Here is a 19,707-nt window from a genome sequence, read left to right as displayed (position 1 = left end):
TATTATTGTTGGTATACAGCTTTTCTACAGATCTGCTAGTCTTTTCTATCAGTTTATTTTCCAAATACCAATTGGGTGGGTCAAATTTAGGAAAACTGTTGTTCTGTATTATGAATATCTGAGACAAATTGGTGACAAAACATTCAGAATAATTATTTTTCTGCCTATGTAACCCTTTATCATAAAAATGTATTCCTGAATTAGCTGTTTTGTGGGACTGACGTAATAAGTACATTTACACCAGCCTATTTTGCAAACAGTCTAAAGATATCTAAGATACTCTGAAGAATGCCATTTCATGTGTTTGTTTCTAACATATGTTATCTTTTCCCCTTGCAGCTATAAAATAATAAACGATCCATGTAATTGGATCACCATTAATAACGAAGGTCAGATCAGCACCACTAGAATGCTAGACAGAGATGCGCCAGATTTAAAGTTGTATCAGTGTAATGTAACAGTCGCTGCAGTAGACCGAAGTAAGTACAAATGCCACAAGTCACAGATTTATTATGTCACTTTCTACTATGTATTTGATTACTATGATTTCCTAGGAAAGATTGTCTGTTAAAGACAGGACTATTAATGAGATTGAAACATAAAGGTAAAGCAACATATAAGTCTACTTTTCAAATATATTGGATATATAGGTAGTCCTTACTTATCAACTGCAGTTGGGACTGGCAACTCCATCGCTAAGCAATGTGGTTGTTAAGTGAAATGTCATGTGACCGCGCTGGACTTAAAATATCAGTTCTGTCACACTTGTTAAGCAAATGATTTTAGGTCATTAAGTACAACTTCACGTGACTGCAACTTGCCGGCTTTGCGCTGGCTTCCTCGTTGACTTTGCTTGTCATAAGCCAGCTGTGAAGGTCACAAATGGTGATCATGTAACCATGGGATGCTGTGACCATCGTAAATGCGTGCTGGTTGCAAAGTGCCCGAATTGTGATCACGGGGACACTGCGATGGCCGCAAGTTCGAGGACTGATCATAAACCTGTTTTTTCAGCGCCGTTGTAACTTCAAATGGAGGCTGAATGAGGCAGTTGGTAAATGAGGACTACTTGTACTTATTTATTACTAGGCTTTGTTTTTTGAAAAAAAAAATTGATTCAAATTTCTTTACTTCAGTAGTAATTAGGTTGTCACTACTACAAAGTCTGTTTTTAAATATGTTTAAAAAGATCAATTTGAACATAGAGTTTAGTGAAAAGAGATTTTTAAGTGATTACTTCAAAATTACCCTCCCTGTCTGGATTGAATCTCATTGTTCCGTCATTATTGGAATGCTGTATCTTTTTCTGTTTGTTTGTTCTTTAATTGTATTTATCTTTTCCCACTCTTTATATCGGGATCAATACAAAAAAAACTCTTGCTTAATGAGTAGAGCAACCTAACTGCAAATAATTTCTCTGATTTTTTTTTCCATTCTGTTGCCGATTCATCTGACTGTTTAACTGTGGTTAAATCAAGATCTCATCATTTCTTCTTTACTAATGTGTGCAGGCCTTCCAGCATTATTTGTTTATTATTTTTTAGCATTATGTCTAAACTGCATTCATAGCTATTGCTTTCCCAGCAACTGGAATATGAAGCCTGGGTTTCATCTTTGCTTTAGATGCTTTGCTTGTTTGGACATAAGAAGCTTGTAATCTAATGTATACATAATGCTAATTTTCTTGGTTTATTCATATATTGGTACTAGAAGGAGGGATCAGTTTGGGAGAAATCAGTCAGGATATGTCACCACATTGTTCTTTACCATTAAGTAAGAATTCACAGCAGTGTTGCAAGTGAACTAGTTTTCTCTTGTTAAATCTGAAGCCATGATTCAATGAGACTAGTGCTAATTGGATTTAATTCGACGTATTAAATCAAATTTTAAAAGCACACATGTTCATATGCATATAATTGACTCATTTTGCAAAAGTTGATAAAAGGTGTCAAGTTACTGATTTGACCAATTTTCTTTTTCTCTTAGAATCATAAAACTCCTACCATTCTTAAATGTCAATTATGTCATACTTTTTGAATATTGAAACATGTTCTTACCTTTCTTAATTAAAGATACTAATTTATTCTCATTTGTACATATTCACACTTCCAAGTCAAAATTTAGGCTTGTGAAGTGAAAGTCAAAAATGTTTAAGACATAGTGGCACCAGTTCTTCCACCATCAACAAAGTTCACTGTGGCTCTGTACTTATGCCAGCTATGGTACTATCCCAGGGCAGTGCTTCCTCTTCATTCAGTAAAAAAAGAGAATCTGTCCTCAGCGTAAAAGTACATAGCAAAGGTCTAAGTTCCATAAATATTGTTGAAGTAAACACAAAGATTTTCAAATATTCATAGAATTGTTATTGGTTTACTTGGGTTTGGGGTAACTACATGCAGCCTTTTGTGTTAATGCCTTTGTAAATATCACCCTGTTTACATGATGAAATGCATGGCCTTCTCTTGAGATTTGTATAACATTCCCAGTCTTCCATGTGAAAAGGAGAATCCTGGTCATTCTTACTGTGTTGATTACAAAAATCATACCTTACTTAATGCCAGCAATCATGCGCAAAATTGAAAAGTCAACCTGAAATACCCTTGTGAAATTTTTAGATGTGGTACTCATCCCTAGAAGTAGCTTCTCCTTTGATTAAACTTGTATTTAGCTCAGAAACTAAGCATGGTTAGATTTGGATTATACTTGGATAGAGAGCCCCAGGAAATACCAGAGCTTCTGAAGTTAATCTGTTCCTAAAATTGCTTGTATTTTATAGGTGGCAAAACAGGCACTGGAACCATTGTAGTTAATCTACTAGATGAGAATGATAATTACCCAGTCCTTATTCAAACAGAGTATACAATATGCAGAGACAGAAAACCAATTTGTCTTACTGCTGTGGATGCTGATATAGATCCTCACACAGTTCCCTTTACTTTTTCCCTTCCTGAAAAAGAGATTCCTTACTGGAGATTGACTCAGAATGATGGTATGTACTCATTTCTAAAATTTTAGAGTTTTACAATTGAACTAACACATTTGAAATAATATTCACTACTTTGTTTATATTATTTTTTTCTGCAGAAAGATCAGTATATCTGGAACCAGCAGACAATTTAGGCTATGGTTCCTACTTAATTCCTATTAGAATATCTGATAATGAAGGCAACTATGGAACTACTGAAATCAAAGTTAGACTCTGTGATTGTATAACTCCTGGAGACTGTGTTTACCTACCAAAAGGAACGGAAACACTTCACGCCCCAGATGTTACTCTTGGGATTTGGGCCATCCTTGCTATGATTTTGGGATCATTGCTGCTATTGTGTAAGCTTATTTATTCTCTTTTTGAATATAAAACTGAGGTACTAAATTATGTAATGCTGTTGACGTCTTAAGGCCTCAAATCAAATACGTTGGTTTATTTAATTCATTTATGTATACATTTGCCCATTGACATGATATTTGAAGCAAATAAAAAAAATATCCCAACTGTGCTTCAACCTACTTAGATGCTCCAATATTGAACCTTGCCTTTGCATTCTCAATCCTAAATGCTAGCTGCAGGGGAGTCAGTGTGGCATACTTAGATCAGGGTGTAGGGGAGACTGCTGTGTCACACCTGCTGTTTAAGAAGGCTGCATTTATTGCATATTTATTCCAGTCTTCTCCCACTCTCACTCGTTCCTTTACATCAACGTATAACACAATAATTTACAAATCTGTAAAAGAAAATATAATAAAATTATATAAAAATATAATCATATATAAAATAAAATAATGAGAGCCAATTTGGTGTAGTGGTTTAAGGCATCAGGCTAGAAAGTGGGAGACTGTGAGTTCTAGTCCCACCTTGGGCACAAAGCCAGCTGGGTAACCTTGGGCCAGTCACTCTCTCTCTCTGCCCTAGGAAGAAGGCAATGGCAAACCACTTCTGAAATCTTGCCAAGAAAACTGCAGCGACTAGTCCAGGCAGTTGTTGAGAATCAGACATGATTGAACAGCAGGAAAATAAAATAAAATAAATAAATAAATAAAATAGCAGACTCTTTATTTATACAGGCCAGAGACTTTAAATGTCCAGTTAATAACAACTTCAGCAGTTTGCAGTATTTTGAAGTACAGTAATTTTTTGCTTAAAATGGTTTAGAGTTTCTTTTTCAGCCAATATAAGCCATTACCTTTATAGTATAAAAGCACTATAAATCAAGGCCAACCACAATTTATTTAAAATGCTACTGAATCTGGATTGACCATGGAGATGGATTTTCAGTTATTCCTGAATTGACGGTACTGTAGTTGAAACTAAATGTAGTTATATAATGCTACTTATAATTGCCCAGATTCCCAATGGTGAATTTTGTTATTTAGAAGCTGAAGAGGTTTTTCCCCTCTTTAATTCAACTTCAGGCATTTTGTTAGAACAAATGATTCCAAATTAAAAGGCTCTGTGGGCCATCCAAATGTTAAAACAGCAAATTTTCTTGCACGTTGAATGCATAGGGAAGTTTCAACCTGCATGTTTCCTCCACCTGTCTGCCAAGGCTTTTCTATTTTGCTCCCACACCTTGGAAAAGTGAAGGACGATGGTTCTATCCTATAGAGGAACTCTTATTTTAGGGTATATGGACCACATTGAGATACAATTTTTTGATGGAACAGCTCTCTCTTTGTCTTCACTCAACTATTTCCTGAGCACTGTTTGTGTGACAGGAAGACTACAAATGGCTTAAAACTTTCCTGCGATCTTTTTGGATCCCCCTGAGCAGTGGCAAAGAGTAAGTTGCAAGTGTAGTGTGTGGCCCTCCTTGCTTTTAAAATTTGACATGATGATAGATAGCATGCAGCTTCTATAAACTTAGGAGAGAATTTGGCTATCCAGCTGCAAAGGAATATCTGCTTCTGCTTTAGGCAATTCAGATGAGCCAATTTTCATCTTTGGTTAGTGTAAATGTCAATCAATGACTTTTTCAATAAATAAAAACATGAATTGACATTTAAACTAGCCAGAGTTCACACATAATGGGAAGTCTGCTTGGTTTAGATTGGAAGTACCCACTTCCAGTCTTCTCAGATAATGAGAGATGCAGGGGATACACAATTCCACAGTTTGCAACATCGCATGCATGCAACATTAAGCCACACTTTTGCATTAAATCTGTAGCAGTCCTTTGAGTAAAAACAAAAATCCTATATCGAATGTAAGACAGGGCATATTATCTTGTCTTGCAGATTGTGATGGGACATGTATATATTTCACAAGCTGCTTAGAAGCATGTTTTGTTAAGTTTCATTAAGTAATTGTACTTAATAGCAGTGGGTAGAAATGCTTCTCAGACTTCTTTCGGTTTTGGACCAGTGCTCAGTTAAACAAACATCCTGTTTTCATCTTTAAAAACATGGAAGCGCACATTTTTCAGCAAAAAAAATGATTATAATTTCATCTCCATTTCAAAAAGCCTCTTGAAACTAAATTTTGTTCCAAAAATGTAATCCAGAATTAAATATTTGTTTACCACTTGCAGTAGTGAGGATGCTCTGGTCTAGCCTGCTGTCAGTGAATGTGGGGAGGTGAGGTCTGAAGCAGCAAGCAGTCTCTGGTTCCCATCTGCATCAACAGTCAGTGCTTTCCATTTCAACCCTGCCTCCTCATGTGCACATCAACTGGCCAGCTCACTGTTGATGAACTCAGTGCTTTGAGAATCAGTAGTTTACCACATTGCACACGTTGTGTGTGTGTGTATTGCAGTCAGAGTAGAGAGATTAGGTTCCAGTCTCCATGGTTATTTACTGGATATCCTTGAGTAATCTCTATCACTGTAAATCTTTTCCATTGAATACAGGTAGTCCTCATTTAGCGACTGCCTCGTACAGCAACTGTTTGCAGTTACAGCAGTGATGAAGAAGTAACTTTGTGACCAATCCTTGCATTTGTGACCTTCACAGGTCTGTAAAGCAAAGGAAAGCTGAAATAAGATAATAAACACAGTCAGTTTCACTTAGCGACCACCTTGCTTAACAACTGAGTTGACAGGCCCAACTGTTGTTGCTAAACGAGGACTACCTTTATTGTGGACTTAAATGGCTGCATTGGAGGGAGACAGAGGAAATGGGTGTGATGAAGGTGAAAGGTCCCCTGTGCAAGCACCAAGTCATGTCTCACCCTTTGGGGGGATGCCGCTTTCATGGCATTTTTTTGGCAGACTATAGCGGGGTGGTTTGCCATTGCCTTCCCCAGTTGTCACCTTCCCCGGCAAGCTGGGTACTCATTTTACCGACCTCAGAAGGATGAAAGGCTGAGTTGACCTGAGCTGGATACCCAAGAATCCAGCTTCCGCTGGGATCGAACTCTGGTCGTGGGGAGAGTTTCAGTTGCAATACTGCTGCCTACCACTCTGTGCCACACAAGGCTCTCTCTTGATGGGCAGTGGATGTAATAAATACTAATAACAACTAATGTGTGCTGATATCTTCTTACAATTGTTTCTTTTGTCCTTCTCTAGTAATCCTGATCACGCTTTGTAGATGTTTTGGTGGTGCACCCATGGCTAGTACTAAGCATGTTTGTGATGATTTAGCCAATCAGAATTTAATCATATCTAATACTGAAGCACCTGGAGAAGAAGTTATGGTGAGTCACATTATAATGCTTGGCAGGTGGGCCTGCTTATAGCCTTCCAGTGAGTACATGTGTGTCTTCTGAAATTCTTGTATTGCTGGCTAATTTAGAATTAGCAGGATGGATACTGAATCAGGATGATATTAAAAGAGGTGCCAGGACTGAAACAAACAGCATCATCTTTATTTAAATTGTCCCTATTAATTACTTAACAGCACCAGGGACCACTCCTCCATCTGCCGCAATGAGCCCAAGTGGGGAGTGGTCTCCGGAATTTGACTCACAAAAGGCTGCTTTTGTTGGGCAAGTTGTATAGCCCTGCAACCTCTCTTTCCCCCTGCAACCTCTCTTTCCCCCTCCACCTCCAGAGTTGCTCAGTTCAGGCATCAGCAAAGGAAGGTTGGATATTAATGAGGATTAAGCATCTTGCAGGCACTGGGCACCTGCTAGGACAAAAGAGGGAGATAATTATCTGATTGAAGTTAGAGCTAGAAGTTTGTTACTTCACAGCTTGTAAGAGTAAATAGGAAGAGTTAGCTTGTCTAAGCAGCCTCTCTTCCAGGTGTTAACTGAAAGATCCAAGTCAGTCACAGGACAATATGGAAAAGGAAAAAGTGGAGAAGATACGCAGAGAAAGTGAAAATGTTTTTAAAAATCATTTAAACTTCAGCTGTGTATAAATAGCCTTCCCAAATTCTGAATCCTGTTTTGTGGCAGAGAAATCTGCAGTGGAGGAACAAATCCTTAAACAGCCTCTTAGAAATAAAATAACAACAGCAACAACTTTTTCAAATAGCGCTACAGATGCATCTTTGGGTTTTTCCTGATGACTTTAGAGATAAAAATGGAGGTGGCAGTGACAGCTGCATAGTGATCATTCTCCTTCCCCACTGTGTCTGGGAGGAAAAGCCATAGCTTTATGGCTGGGATTTAACAAACACTTTGTAATATTCCCATTAATTAATTTCATCCTTCTTTTTAAAAAGAAAGTGAACATGCTGCTAATTATGGTTTTAATTTGAAAAGCAGATCTTTATAAGACATCAAAAGACAAAAGGTAGCTTCATGGAAAAGGCAGCTATCAACATTTAACCTGTTCTTAACTAGCTGAAATTAGAAAAGTACGCTTAAAGTATTAATTATTCAAATCACTAAATAATCCTTATATTCAGATATCAACTAGAATTCTTATATTGAATGGGAATCTGCTATTTCAGTAAAAGGATTTTAATGGCTCAAGAATTGTCATGAGTAAGGATGGCGAGCAGGAGGCTCCCACCCAGACTGTCAAGTGCATGCGTAGCACTGAGGAACTGTTCAGCCATTCAAAGAGACACAGATCGGGACCGCCTTAACCTTTGGGGTTTATATGGCTGGGTTTTTCCCATGCTTCCTCAGTTTGTTAGGATTCTTGTTAAGTACTAGTAATAAATATTAGAGACCAAGTCATTGTCTCAGTGTGTTTTCTGGTAGTTAAGACATAATGCAAAGATGTTACTTTCTAATGTAGGTTTTATTTTTTATCCATATACTGTCCTGTTTTAAATAGAATTTGCCATGTTGAGAAGCATTTTCAGTCTTGGCCATTAGGCTAATGGTTTTCTGAATGCATGTGGCATTGAGAAAATATAAGCTCAGCTTCCACTGGATTATGATTTTTGAATCAAAAGTGGTATTCCACTGTGGGTAGACTTCAAGTATCTGTGGAGCCTGAGTAGAAATGAGATGTGTTCGTTTAAGAATGCCCTAATCCTAATACCACAGAGCTCTCTAGATTCTGTCATGCACAAGGGGAGAAAGATAAACAAATGACAGTTACTTGCAACCGAGTAAGTGAATATCTACTGGAAAAGCTAAAATAGCAGATAAAAAAGATATAGTTTGTGTTTCTTGTTTCCACAGTTCTGCTAATATTAAATCAGCTGTAAAATTACTTCTAAATCTTCATTGCTTTCTCTCCAAACATTCTAAAAAAAAGGCTTTGCCATTTTTTCCCTTTAAGGATCCCAACATACTTCCTGTGAAAGCAGGAAACATGGTTACTTCTGATCAAGGGGCTGCTCTTAATGCTTCTGGAGTGAAAACTGGGGGACAGGAATGTTTCGAAATGGTCAAAGGAGGACACCAGACCATGGAAACAGTCAGGGGAGGAGGACAGCACACCATGGAATCTCTCAAAGGAGTGGAACATCATACATTAGAATCTGGAAGGGGATATGGGCAGTCCATGATGGATACATACCGATACGGTTATTCAGAATGGCAGAATTTCACACACCCTCATCTGACTGAGGTAAGGTTGCTAACTAAGTCCTTGGGTATGTATTCTTAGAGGTAAACATAACCATCCTCACCTGTGGGGTGGTACAACCTGATAAATTATTTGGGATCTCATTGAATTCTCTGACATGGAATGGTATTATTTATAGAATGTGCTTTTTAGTTGCCTTATTGTCTCCGGATTTAGGCAAATTATTTTTGCTCTGTTTATAAATTACTATATTGTTTAGAAAGATTGTTCATTTGGACTCAGGATTTGTAATGTCTGTTTGCTTTGCTTCGTCTCCCCATGTCATACTGCTCTTTCTTTCACCTAGCGGAATGGGTGATTTTTTAAAAGAAATGCCTTTAGCCCCCTTGAGTGCCCTAGTGTGGTACAAATGTAAATAATAAATCTAAGGTCGTATAGTCCACCAGTGTAACATTAGTACTTTATATACAAATATTCCTTTAACTTTTATTTGTCAGTTGCTTTTGAAATGATAAGTTGTATATTTGATCAGTAGGAATTTGATTTTTTTTTGTTAAAGTCTTTATAGATTGAATGATATAGACCAATCATGTGCATTTTTTATATATAGGAACCCATTAGAGGACACACTCTGATTAAAAATTAAACATTAAAAGGTAAATCAATGAAATTAATTTTACGGCATATGTTTAGGTTAATTTAAGGAAACAAATGACTTTTTTTTCTTTTTCCTGTGCAGAAAGTGTATCTGTGTGGACAAGATGAAGAGCATAAGCATTCAGATGACTATATCCGTTCATATAACTATGAAGGAAGAGGATCGCCAGCGGGTTCTGTAGGCTGCTGCACTGATCAGCAAGAAGAAGAGGCACTTGACTTTTTAGATCAGCTGGAACCGAAGTTTAGGACGTTAGCAGAAACCTGTGTGAAGAGATAAGAATAGATGACAGGGTGGAAAATCATCACTCTTTCTATACAGAACAGCTGTTTCAGAGCTTGAATACACCAGATTTATGTTTCTTTTTTTCCCCCTCTGATGGGTGTGGTTAGTCAAAAAGTACATCCTAACATTAGTTTGTCAGGACTAAGGTTTCTATATCTAAACTTCAGGTGCTGTGTTATGTTTTGCTTTAGACTATCTTTAGCTGTAAAGTCAGTTTGTAATTAACTTGCTTTCCAAACACAACATACTCTTTTTATTTTTACGCATTTGCATTTCACAGCAACTTGGGGCTTTCCAGATGATTTGGGGCTGCTGCTCCCATAATTTTCAGGCTTCAGCCATGGTGATTAGGAATTCTGGAAGCTGCAGTCCTATCACATCTGGAATATCCCAGCTGGGGAAAATGACTGTAGGAAACAAAAGTGCATTACTTACTATTTTAGGGACTAAGCTTTAAAGTAGCTATTTTTGCCTGGGTATTAGCAAGCTTTCTTTAATTTAGCTAAATCTTTGGTTTCATACAAAGAAATAAGGGATTGCTGTATTAATTTTTTGCATCTTATGAAAACAAAGATTTTTTTCTTCTTTTCAGTAACAAGATGCCATTCCCCCCCCCCCCCGGGCCTTGCTTTTCATTCCCTTCCTCTGGTTTTCCTGTATTTTTCTCCTTAGTAGACACCCAGTGTTTCATGATCGCTAAGCATAATTGGGCCTTAACACCTTTTTTAGGATTTGGAGGGGAGCTGGCAAGGGTTCTTTGGCAAAGTTTGGATTTCCCTCTAAGCCTGCTAATGCTTTCCTTTTTTATGTGGAAGTTATTCTTTTGACTAATAAAGAGCTTTTAACAAAGAAATTGCTTACATATAATGAATTAAGTCTGTCTTAAATCTCTTTAATTAGAGAATGCACAGAATGAAAGGCAGAAATGATTTAGTCTATATGTCTATTATCTTCACTAAACACCAGTAGTGCTAGCATAAAGGGATGTATTTAATGCCATTGCAGAAATGAGCATAGAAGTGAAAATGCAAAGTGCAAAGGCAACAATTTCCCCATAGTTTTTAAATTAATTACAAGTATACCAGTATTATTTGCCTTCTCTTCACCTGAGGAATACTGCTATTCGTTTAGTATAATTTTTAATCACATTGTAGGTAGAGGTAAAACTTGGGAGTAGAGGAACTACTAATATCAGACACTACACTTTGTTTTCTTTTATCAAAGGCAAAATAGAGAGTCAAACTGCTTAAGGGACAATGTATGCTGACTCTCTATTTTATGTAATGAGTCATGCTTTGCAATTTTCATGCATGAACTAACATGATCCTAATTATTCTTGGGTAATATAGATTCAGTATATTTATATGCCTGTAGTTAGGAATTGGAGAAATACATGTGGTGCTAGAAATCTGTAATCATAAAAAATGGCAAGAGGCATGTAGTATTTGAAGGTACCTTTTTATAGACTGAAGCTTTACCTTCACAGGTATAGCCTAAATGTGGAACTGGATCTAGAAATTATAGCCCATTTACCCAATTGATTTCTGTTGTTGTGCTCTAAATATAATTGAGCCTGTATATATTTTGATGAACTTTTAATAAGAGATAAATAAAAGTTCTGATAACCTATATTTACTAGCAAACTTACATAGCTTCAAAGAAAGGTGTTGTTGCTCTTGTTAAGTAATACCAGCTTGGGTAGTGTTCCTAATATGAACATTTAAGTGCATCAGTAGGAAAGTGACCAGGTTTGATATAATTGGATATAAAAGCATAAATGGCTGTAACCTGTAGTGCACTTAATATCTTAAGTATTGAAAAGAAACATTTCAGAAAAATAGGAAATAAATTATGGATCAAGGTTTTAGTAAACAAACTTGACTCCAATTTCTGAAATTTTATAGAGAAAATTTTACTTTCTCATAGTCTATCCCATGTATGACTACTTAATATGACTAAGCCACATTCAAAGCAGTGGAACAAGTAATAGTATTTGTGTTTGCATTGGTTTTAGTTGATAGACTTGATTAATTTTAGCTGAACCATGAGTTTATAAACTAAGGGCAAAATAAATATGAACTTTAAAAGATTAAGCAGAAGCAAGAAAAATGGACTTTATCAAAGCTTCATTCTATTTTTCCAGAGATAATGGGAAATGGATTACCTTGTAAGTTTTGAGAAAAAGTTTTTTTGTAAAAAAACCCCTAAAGTATACTTAGTTATTTGCTCAGCATATGTATCCTTCAAGCAAAAATGCTGGGTGGGAATTCTGTGAATTCTAGTCCAGTGCAATATTGGGCAATTCTGTAGTACTCCATATAATTTTTAACAGTTACATGACTTTAGCTATTGAGGATAGTTGTAATTCATCTGTCTTCTGCCGCTTCCCTCTCCTCCCAGATATATGACATTTATAATTTAAGAGTATCCTCTTCATGACTATTAGAAAAAAAATAAAACCCTCAAGAATAATACATGTTCTTGAGAATTCTACCTTGTCTTAAAATGGCAATTAGGCTTGAATTTAAACTCCATATCATGACTTCGTCAGTGTCTGCATTACCAATGGTTTATTGAAACTAAAGTCCAATTTTTGTCAATTTAAAAATTATGGTCATTGTAAAAGCCAATTGCTGTAATTAAGAAAAGAAAGTAATTGTACTAGGTATGAAATTTTATAATATAAAATATAAATTCAAAATCAGACTCGATCTAAATAAAATTGATAAGAACAGATGCAGTATACTTGTTAAAAGCATGTAATATGGACTGAGACATCTTCAGTTAAAAGCTTTCTTGGTCATAAAATTGCTATTTCGCTTAAACCAAGCTGTTCATTTCTGAGCCCTGCAGTTGTAATATAGGGATAATACTCAACATAGTATTGCACTGTGTTTGATGTACTTTGAACATTCAGGCAAAGTTTTGTACATACATTATTACAGTTTCTGGTTTTTAAGTAGCTTAGGCATGGGTTTTCTCTGCTTTTTTCCCCATTTTATTACTGCCTAATACTAGCAGGTCATTTAATTATGGTAGTAAGGCTTCTTCATTGCTATGGGGTGCAAAGTTTAGAGTGTGTGTATTTTTTTTTAAATTAGGGATTCCTTTATTAAAGGTCAATAGCAGACAAACTTCTTTCTAAAAGACATTGTTATTTGTCATCCAGATTTGGCTGCTGATGCCGCTGACATAGCAATGCTAAGGCATAACAGATCAGGCTAGTGCCCATGTGTTGGACATAAAGCAAACATCCCCCTTCTATGCATCTATGATAGACTAACAAATAGGGAAAACCTCCCTTAAGAGGAATATTAAAAGCCATGGTAGTCCTTAATTTCTCATTTGGAAAGAGGTAAAGATTGAAATAATGCTTGTTTAAATCTTAATGTGTAACTTCGAGATTTTACGTATTAAATTACAAAAATATAATTGAAAATATCACAATTTACCAGCAAAAAATGGTCTGACTTAAAATGAGTTGTTTCCCCCCCCCCAACTCTGTTTAAGTAGTTTCTCGTTGTTTAAACATATTGTGTAATTTCATATCTTAAATGCATTTTTACAGGAACAATAAAATGGCTTTTGTGTCAAAATAAAGAGAATTTCAGTAAAACCTGCTTATTTCTTTTATGCTCTACCTAATGTTCACTGGGAGAAACAACACACAGTTTGAGGTTGTCGCTTGGGCTTATTTATTGCTCAGTGCAGAAAAATAATTAACAGTCAACATCCTTTCCAAGTGTCACAGATTTGTTCAGCTGTATAATAACTGTACTGCGCTTTGAATACCATTACCAATCAAAAGACATTTAAGTCTTACAGAAGAAAATACGAAGTCATGCAAAAACAGTTTATACATGGGAGTTGATACTACGTAGAGCAGGGGTTCTCAACCAGAGTTCTGTGGAACCCTAGGGTTCCATGAGAGATCACTAAGAGTTCTCTGGGAGATCACGATTTATTTAAAAAATTATTTCAAATTCAGCAACTTCACATTAAAGAGGTAAGTTTATAAGAACACAGTTAATGCACATATACAGGCCTACACATGAAACAAATATAATCTTGAAACTTGTGGCCTATATTTGAGCCTGAATGTACAGGGGTTCCCTGAGGCCAACAAAATATTTCAAGAGTTCCTCCAGTGTCAAAAGGTTGAGAAAGGCTGACCTAGAGTGTAAAATTCTATGCACAAGGCAGAGTGTTTGCACTATGAAAACCTTTTCTAGAACTTTCTAATAGCATGGATTTACCAGGTTCAATTATGGTGGATTACCATCATACAATTTAGGGATTAAACTGTATTAAGATTAGGGAGTTTACAGTGAGACTATGAGAAAATGATGCCATTAATTAAGATGACTTAACGTGAGGAATACAGTGAGAATGGTTGTTACTGTGACAGGATGTGATTCTTATATAGGAACATTTTTAAATTATAACCCCCATTCTTATTACTACATGGTAATTTCTGTCAATAAATTCTATTTCATTCTTGATTTATCAGGGATTATACCTCAATATTGTAGATCAGCCATACTGTATTTGCATTTAGACAATTGCGGGTTAAGCTGCAGAGCTTGCCAAGAAGATCGGCAGTTCAAATCTGTGTGACAGAATGAGCTCCCGTTGCTAGTCCCAGCTCCTGCCAACCTAGCAGTTCAAAAACATGCCAGTGTGAGTAGATGAATAGGTACTGCTTCAGCGGGCAGGTAATGGCGTTCTGCTTAGTCATGCCAGCCACATCACCATGGAAGTGTCTATGGACAAACGCCGGCTCTTCGGCTTTGAAACGGAGATGAGCACCGCCCCCTAGAGTGAGACACGACTGGACTTAATGTCAAGGGAAACCTTTACCTTTACTATATAAATGATACAGTAAAACCCATCTGCCTGTAAAATACATTTTGTAATGCAAATCCCATTAAAAATGAAAGTACATTTTTTATTAAGTGTTTTTCTAAGCCCTAATTTTTAAAGGGGGTGGGGTGGGAAAGTGGAAGTCATTTCATTCCTGCCCAATTACCCTGGAGTTCTGCACACTGTACTTAGAAATACTTACATTCTCACAGATCACTGAAAACCACTGTTGCTTTTGACTTTTCTTCAACAAATATTGGAATTGTTTAATTGTTAGAAGTTGATGGCAGTAATTAGGCTGCCTCCCAGATTTTCCTTTGCTCTGTTTTTCTGTTTCTTGTTTGTTTTCTCTCCAGTCACCAATAAAGTACATCTGATTGCTAGTAATAAATGATTAAAAATTGGTTTTAAGATAATTTTGAACATGAGTAAAGCAGGCTTGGAAAGTGTAATAAAGAGGTGACCTGAATGAATCTGAGAGCCAGTTTGGTCTAGTGGTAAGGTGCTGGGCTAGAAACCAGGAGCCTGAGAGTTCTAGTCCTGCCTCAGGCATGAAAGCTGGTTGAGTGACCTTGGGCCAGTCACCCTCTCTCAGCCCAACTCACCTCACAGGGTGGTGGTTGTGGGGAAAATAGGAGGAGGAAGGAGTATTAGGTATGTTCGCCGCCTTGAGTTATTTATAAAAATAATAAAGGCGGGATAATAAGTGTTTATAAACACACTGTTTAAACATTATGCATGCTACAGTTAACTAGTTAATTATCTACTCTGTACTTAGGACTTATCTTGATTATTTTCCTCTTGAACATGTTAATAGCAGCATGAGCTCCTTCAGGATTTCTGGACAAAAAGAAATCTACATAACAGAAATAAATACATGGATAAACATCCAGATGCTTTCCATACTTCATTGGTAACTATTTCTGTAATTTCTCCTACGCTGTTTTACAAAGGAAAATCTAAGGAAATAAAAGGGACAAGAATGAAAAGCTGAGCAACTACTACCATCACCATATATTGGTTTCATTTATGTCCTTCCAAGATTCTGGAAGCTCTTCATTCTCTATATCAACATTGCTTTAAAGAGATAAAAATGATAGTCATTTAATGTGTTTATAATAAAATGTTAATTTGACTTTTAGATAGCTTAGTAAAGGTCAGGAGGATGCTCTTTGCCCTTCTCTTCCTCATCCCTCATTTGATAATCAGAGAAAAATAGCTGGTAATTGGTGAAAAGAAAATAGTAATTATTTTTCTGCAGATCTGCCTAATAAAGGAAGAAGGCTAGTAACAAAGTATTGCTGCAAACACTCCTGCAGCTATTGTCCTGCCATTAGCAGAAGTTGTAATATTTAATCATTGCATTGCTTTTGCTGCCAGGCTTGGCAAATTGAGAAGTTAGCCTTTGTGGGTTGGCAGGCAAACTGGTGGTTTTCGATTAGATATGCAAGGCATAATTCTACTGTCTTGGAGAAATTATCCAGAACCGAATCAGCAGCGGTATGTAGGTTCTTGTCCTTAATTCAGTTATGCACACAGAAACAAAACAAAACACCCAATGAAATCCATCTTGTTCTTGTCAAGTCTTCACGCTGCTCTTACCCAGGCAACCCTTTTCCAAAATCAAATCAAATCAAGCAGGTGCTTTAAGCCAAGATCTCTAGCATTCTCATCTTCGGGGAAGACGCCCCCAGTATTTGTTACTGGTGGTGTGTTCTGGCCCTCCAGGTTCAGACCCAGGCCCTGGTCAGCGGATTCTTGAGGGCCCTGGTCTCCGGCTGCTGCTCCTTAATGCCAGGTCCATTAACAACAAGGCCCCCCTCATATGTGATTTAATCACAGAGGAGGGGGGAGACCTGGCGTGTATTACCGAGACCTGGCTGTGCCCAGAAGGGGGGGGGGTAGCCCTTTTGGCAATGTGCCCAGCTGGGTTTCAGGTGTGGCACCAGCCGAGATACCAGGGTAGGGGAGGAGGGGTGGCTGTTGTCATCCAAGAGTCTCTGGTGGCCTTCAGGGGCCGTGCCCCACAAGTGGCCAGGTGTGAGACCCTGTTCTTCAAGTTGGGCTCCCAAGAACAGTTGGGACTGTTGCTACTGTACCAGCCTCCCTGCTGCATAGCAACCTCCCTGCCTGAGCTGCTGGAGGCTGTCTCGTGGTTGGCAGTGGAGTTCCCTAGACTTATGGTTCTGGGGTGGGCCTAAGAGGCAGCTCAGGAGTTCATGGCAACCATGGCAGCCATGGGCCTGTCCCAGATTATTCGGGACCTGACTCGAGACAGTGGCCTCACTCCGGACTTGGTTGGAGTGGATAGACTAGGACTGCCAGAAGTGTCAGGTTGCTGTGCTCGCGTCTGACTGCGAGTCACTGCTGCTAGTGCCATTTGGGAATCTGTCCAGAGGGTGCCCACCACGTCTGGGGCTGTTCCCGAATCTTGGGGTTGCCGCGACAGTGCATCAGCTAAAAAGTTTTTCTTTCCCGGAATGAATCTGAGTTTAAAATAAAAATGACTGAAGTACTGAGCCCATCGCACTTGCTTAGGGCTGAGCTTGCGAGAGGCAGTAAGGGACTCCAAGTTTTTATGATCAGTCCACACTTCAAAAGGGTGTGCCGCCCCCTCCAATAGATGCCTCCAATTCTCCAAAGCGGCTTTAACCACAAAAGCCTCCTTCTCCCAAACATGCCAACGTCTTTCTGTCTCAGAGAATTTACGTGACAGATAAGCACAAGGCTTTAATTGTCCTTGCTCATCGGCTTGCAATAAGAGGGCACCAATAGAAAAGTCTGAGGCATCGACTTGCACCACAAATGGTCTGTCAGGATCAGGGTGTTGCAAGATTGGTTCAGAGGTAAACAGTCACTTGAGTTGGTCAAACGCCTGTTGACAAGCAGGCGTCCATTTTAGGCGTGTCCCTGGATTCTTTGATTTGCGGGTGTCTCCTACACCCTTTGTTTTGAGTAATTCAGTCAGGGGTAAGGCAATCTCAGCAAAATTTTTTAAAAATGGACGATAGAAATTCGCAAATCCGAGAAAAGATTGTAGTTGTTTGCGTGTGCGTGGGGGCTCCCATACCAAAATAGCCTCAATTTTGGCAGGATCCATTTCAATGCCTTTATCTGAAATTCTATACCCCAAATAATCAATTTGTGTTTGATGAAATGCACATTTGGATAGCTTGGCATATAATTCAGCATTTCTCAATTTGGTTAACACTTGCCTAACCAATTGCATATGTTCTTTCATGGTTTTTGAATATATTAACACATCATCTAAATAGACCAAAACCCCATTGAACAAGTGGTCGTGCAAGACCTCATTTATCAATTGCATAAAAACCCCAGGTGCCCCAGCCAATCCAAACAGTAACACTTTATACTGAAAAGCCCCAAATGCACAATTAAAAGCTGTTTTCCATTCATCCCCCTCCCGAATGCGAATGCGATAATACGCCTCCCTTAAGTCCAATTTAGAGAAGATTTTCCCCCCCCGCCAAGTGGGCTAACATTTCCTTGATGACCGGAAGGGGAGATTTGTTTAATAGGGAGACTGCGTTTAACCCACGGAAATCCGTGCAGAGTCTTAAAGTTCCGTCTTTCTTTGATCTAAAGAGTACTGGAGCACCCACTGGTGAATTGGCTGGTTCTATGAAGCCCCGCTGTAAGTTTTTGTCTATGAACTCACGAAGAGTAGCCAATTCCTTTGGGGTCATTGCATATACCTTTGGTCTGGGCAACTTTGCATTGGGAAGAATTTCAATGGCACAGTCAGTTCTCCGATGAGGCGGCAGCCGATCCGCCTCCTTCTCCCCAAACACATCGGCAAAGTCCTGGTATTGGTCCGGTAGCCCTTCCAACGGTACAGCGAGGGTATGCAGCGTTGACACTGCTGCCCTCCCCACATTGCTATCCTCCTCCTCATCATCCCCAGGAGGGGCTTTATAGAACCCATCTGCAAAAGTAACAGTTCGGTGTACCCAGTTTATATTAGGGTTCTGTTGAACAAACCAAGGCATCCCCAGAATGACCAAGGGGCCACCCACCGGTGCCACCAGAAAGGGCAACTTTTCCCAGTGGCTACCCAGTTGCAAAGCAACTAACGCTGTAGACTGGGTGACCGGTTTTCCCCCCAATATAGATTCATCCAATTGGTGAAAATCATGGGACGTTTCAACGGGAAGGTGGGTAACTCCAAAGCAGCTACTACATCAGGATGCATTAAGGAACGTGAGCATCCCGAATCAATCATAGCCCATAGTTCCACAGTTTTTGTACGGGAACCGAGCTTAAGTCTCCACGGTCAACATTGGGAAATTGCCTAATCCCAAATACTCAGTCTCACAAGCTCGGGCTTAAAGATAACTGATTTATTAAAAGGAATAGTATGCAAATACAGAGAAAGCTGAGAATGAGCAGAAGCGCGCCAAATACAAACTTAAAAGCCTTGCTTGCGATCAAGTCCCGCCCCATCGCCCGTCAGGACGCTCCCCCTCCCAGGTGCGAGAATCCGTTAGACGCGCCTGGGAAAGTAACCTTGAACAGGAGCGCAAACCCAAACATGCATTCCAAGCCCTGAAAACAATGGAGGGCAAAGGAATGGAAAAACCCCGGGTGAAGGAACACGGAACAGAAAAAGACATGTGAAACGTTACAATGTTAACCAGACATTGAAATGAGAACATGACATATTGCCCCCCCAAAAGAAACTAGGGAGCCGGTTTGTCAGGATAGGCAGAGTGGAATTGGGTTACGAGACGAGGGGAATGAACGTCTGGAGCAGCAACCCATTCAGGATGAGGGAAATGTTTCCAGCGGACGAGGTACTGTAAAGCGGAGCGCTGGCGTCGGGAGTCGAGGATGGATGCCACCTCGAAGTGTTGCTGGTTGTCAATCATGAGGGGAGGTGGAGGAATGGGTTGTGGATGCCAACGGTCCGACGACAGGCAGGGTTTGAGTAAACTACAATGGAAAACAGGATGTAAACGTTTAAGGTTGTGAGGCAAATCAAGTTTAAACGTAACAGGGTTGATTTGAGCA

General features: G+C 38.7%; 1 protein-coding gene across 2 annotated transcripts in view; it reads left to right on the top strand.

Annotated features, from left to right (window-relative positions):
* LOC134494198 (desmocollin-1-like) overlaps nt 1–13,429 on the top strand; it is a 39,600-nt gene extending 26,171 nt beyond the window's left edge. The window contains exons 11-17 of one of the 2 annotated variants that reach the window (XM_063299223.1): nt 340–479; nt 2,777–2,989; nt 3,085–3,327; nt 6,504–6,631; nt 8,622–8,912; nt 9,481–9,526; nt 9,610–9,721. In XM_063299223.1, coding sequence (XP_063155293.1) covers nt 340–479; nt 2,777–2,989; nt 3,085–3,327; nt 6,504–6,631; nt 8,622–8,912; nt 9,481–9,516 — 1,051 coding nt within the window. In that variant the 3' untranslated portion in view covers nt 9,517–9,526; nt 9,610–9,721. Of the gene's footprint in view, nt 1–339; nt 480–2,776; nt 2,990–3,084; nt 3,328–6,503; nt 6,632–8,621; nt 8,913–9,480; nt 9,527–9,609 lie in introns of both variants that reach the window. The other variant, XM_063299222.1, reaches the window with a different exon arrangement.
* Nucleotides 13,430–19,707: the final 6,278 nt, after the last annotated feature.

The sequence above is a fragment of the Candoia aspera genome, chromosome 3 (genome assembly GCF_035149785.1).
Source record: "Candoia aspera isolate rCanAsp1 chromosome 3, rCanAsp1.hap2, whole genome shotgun sequence".
NCBI classification, from domain to species: domain Eukaryota; kingdom Metazoa; phylum Chordata; class Lepidosauria; order Squamata; family Boidae; genus Candoia; species Candoia aspera.
This window is presented reverse-complemented; position numbering and strand designations above follow the sequence as displayed.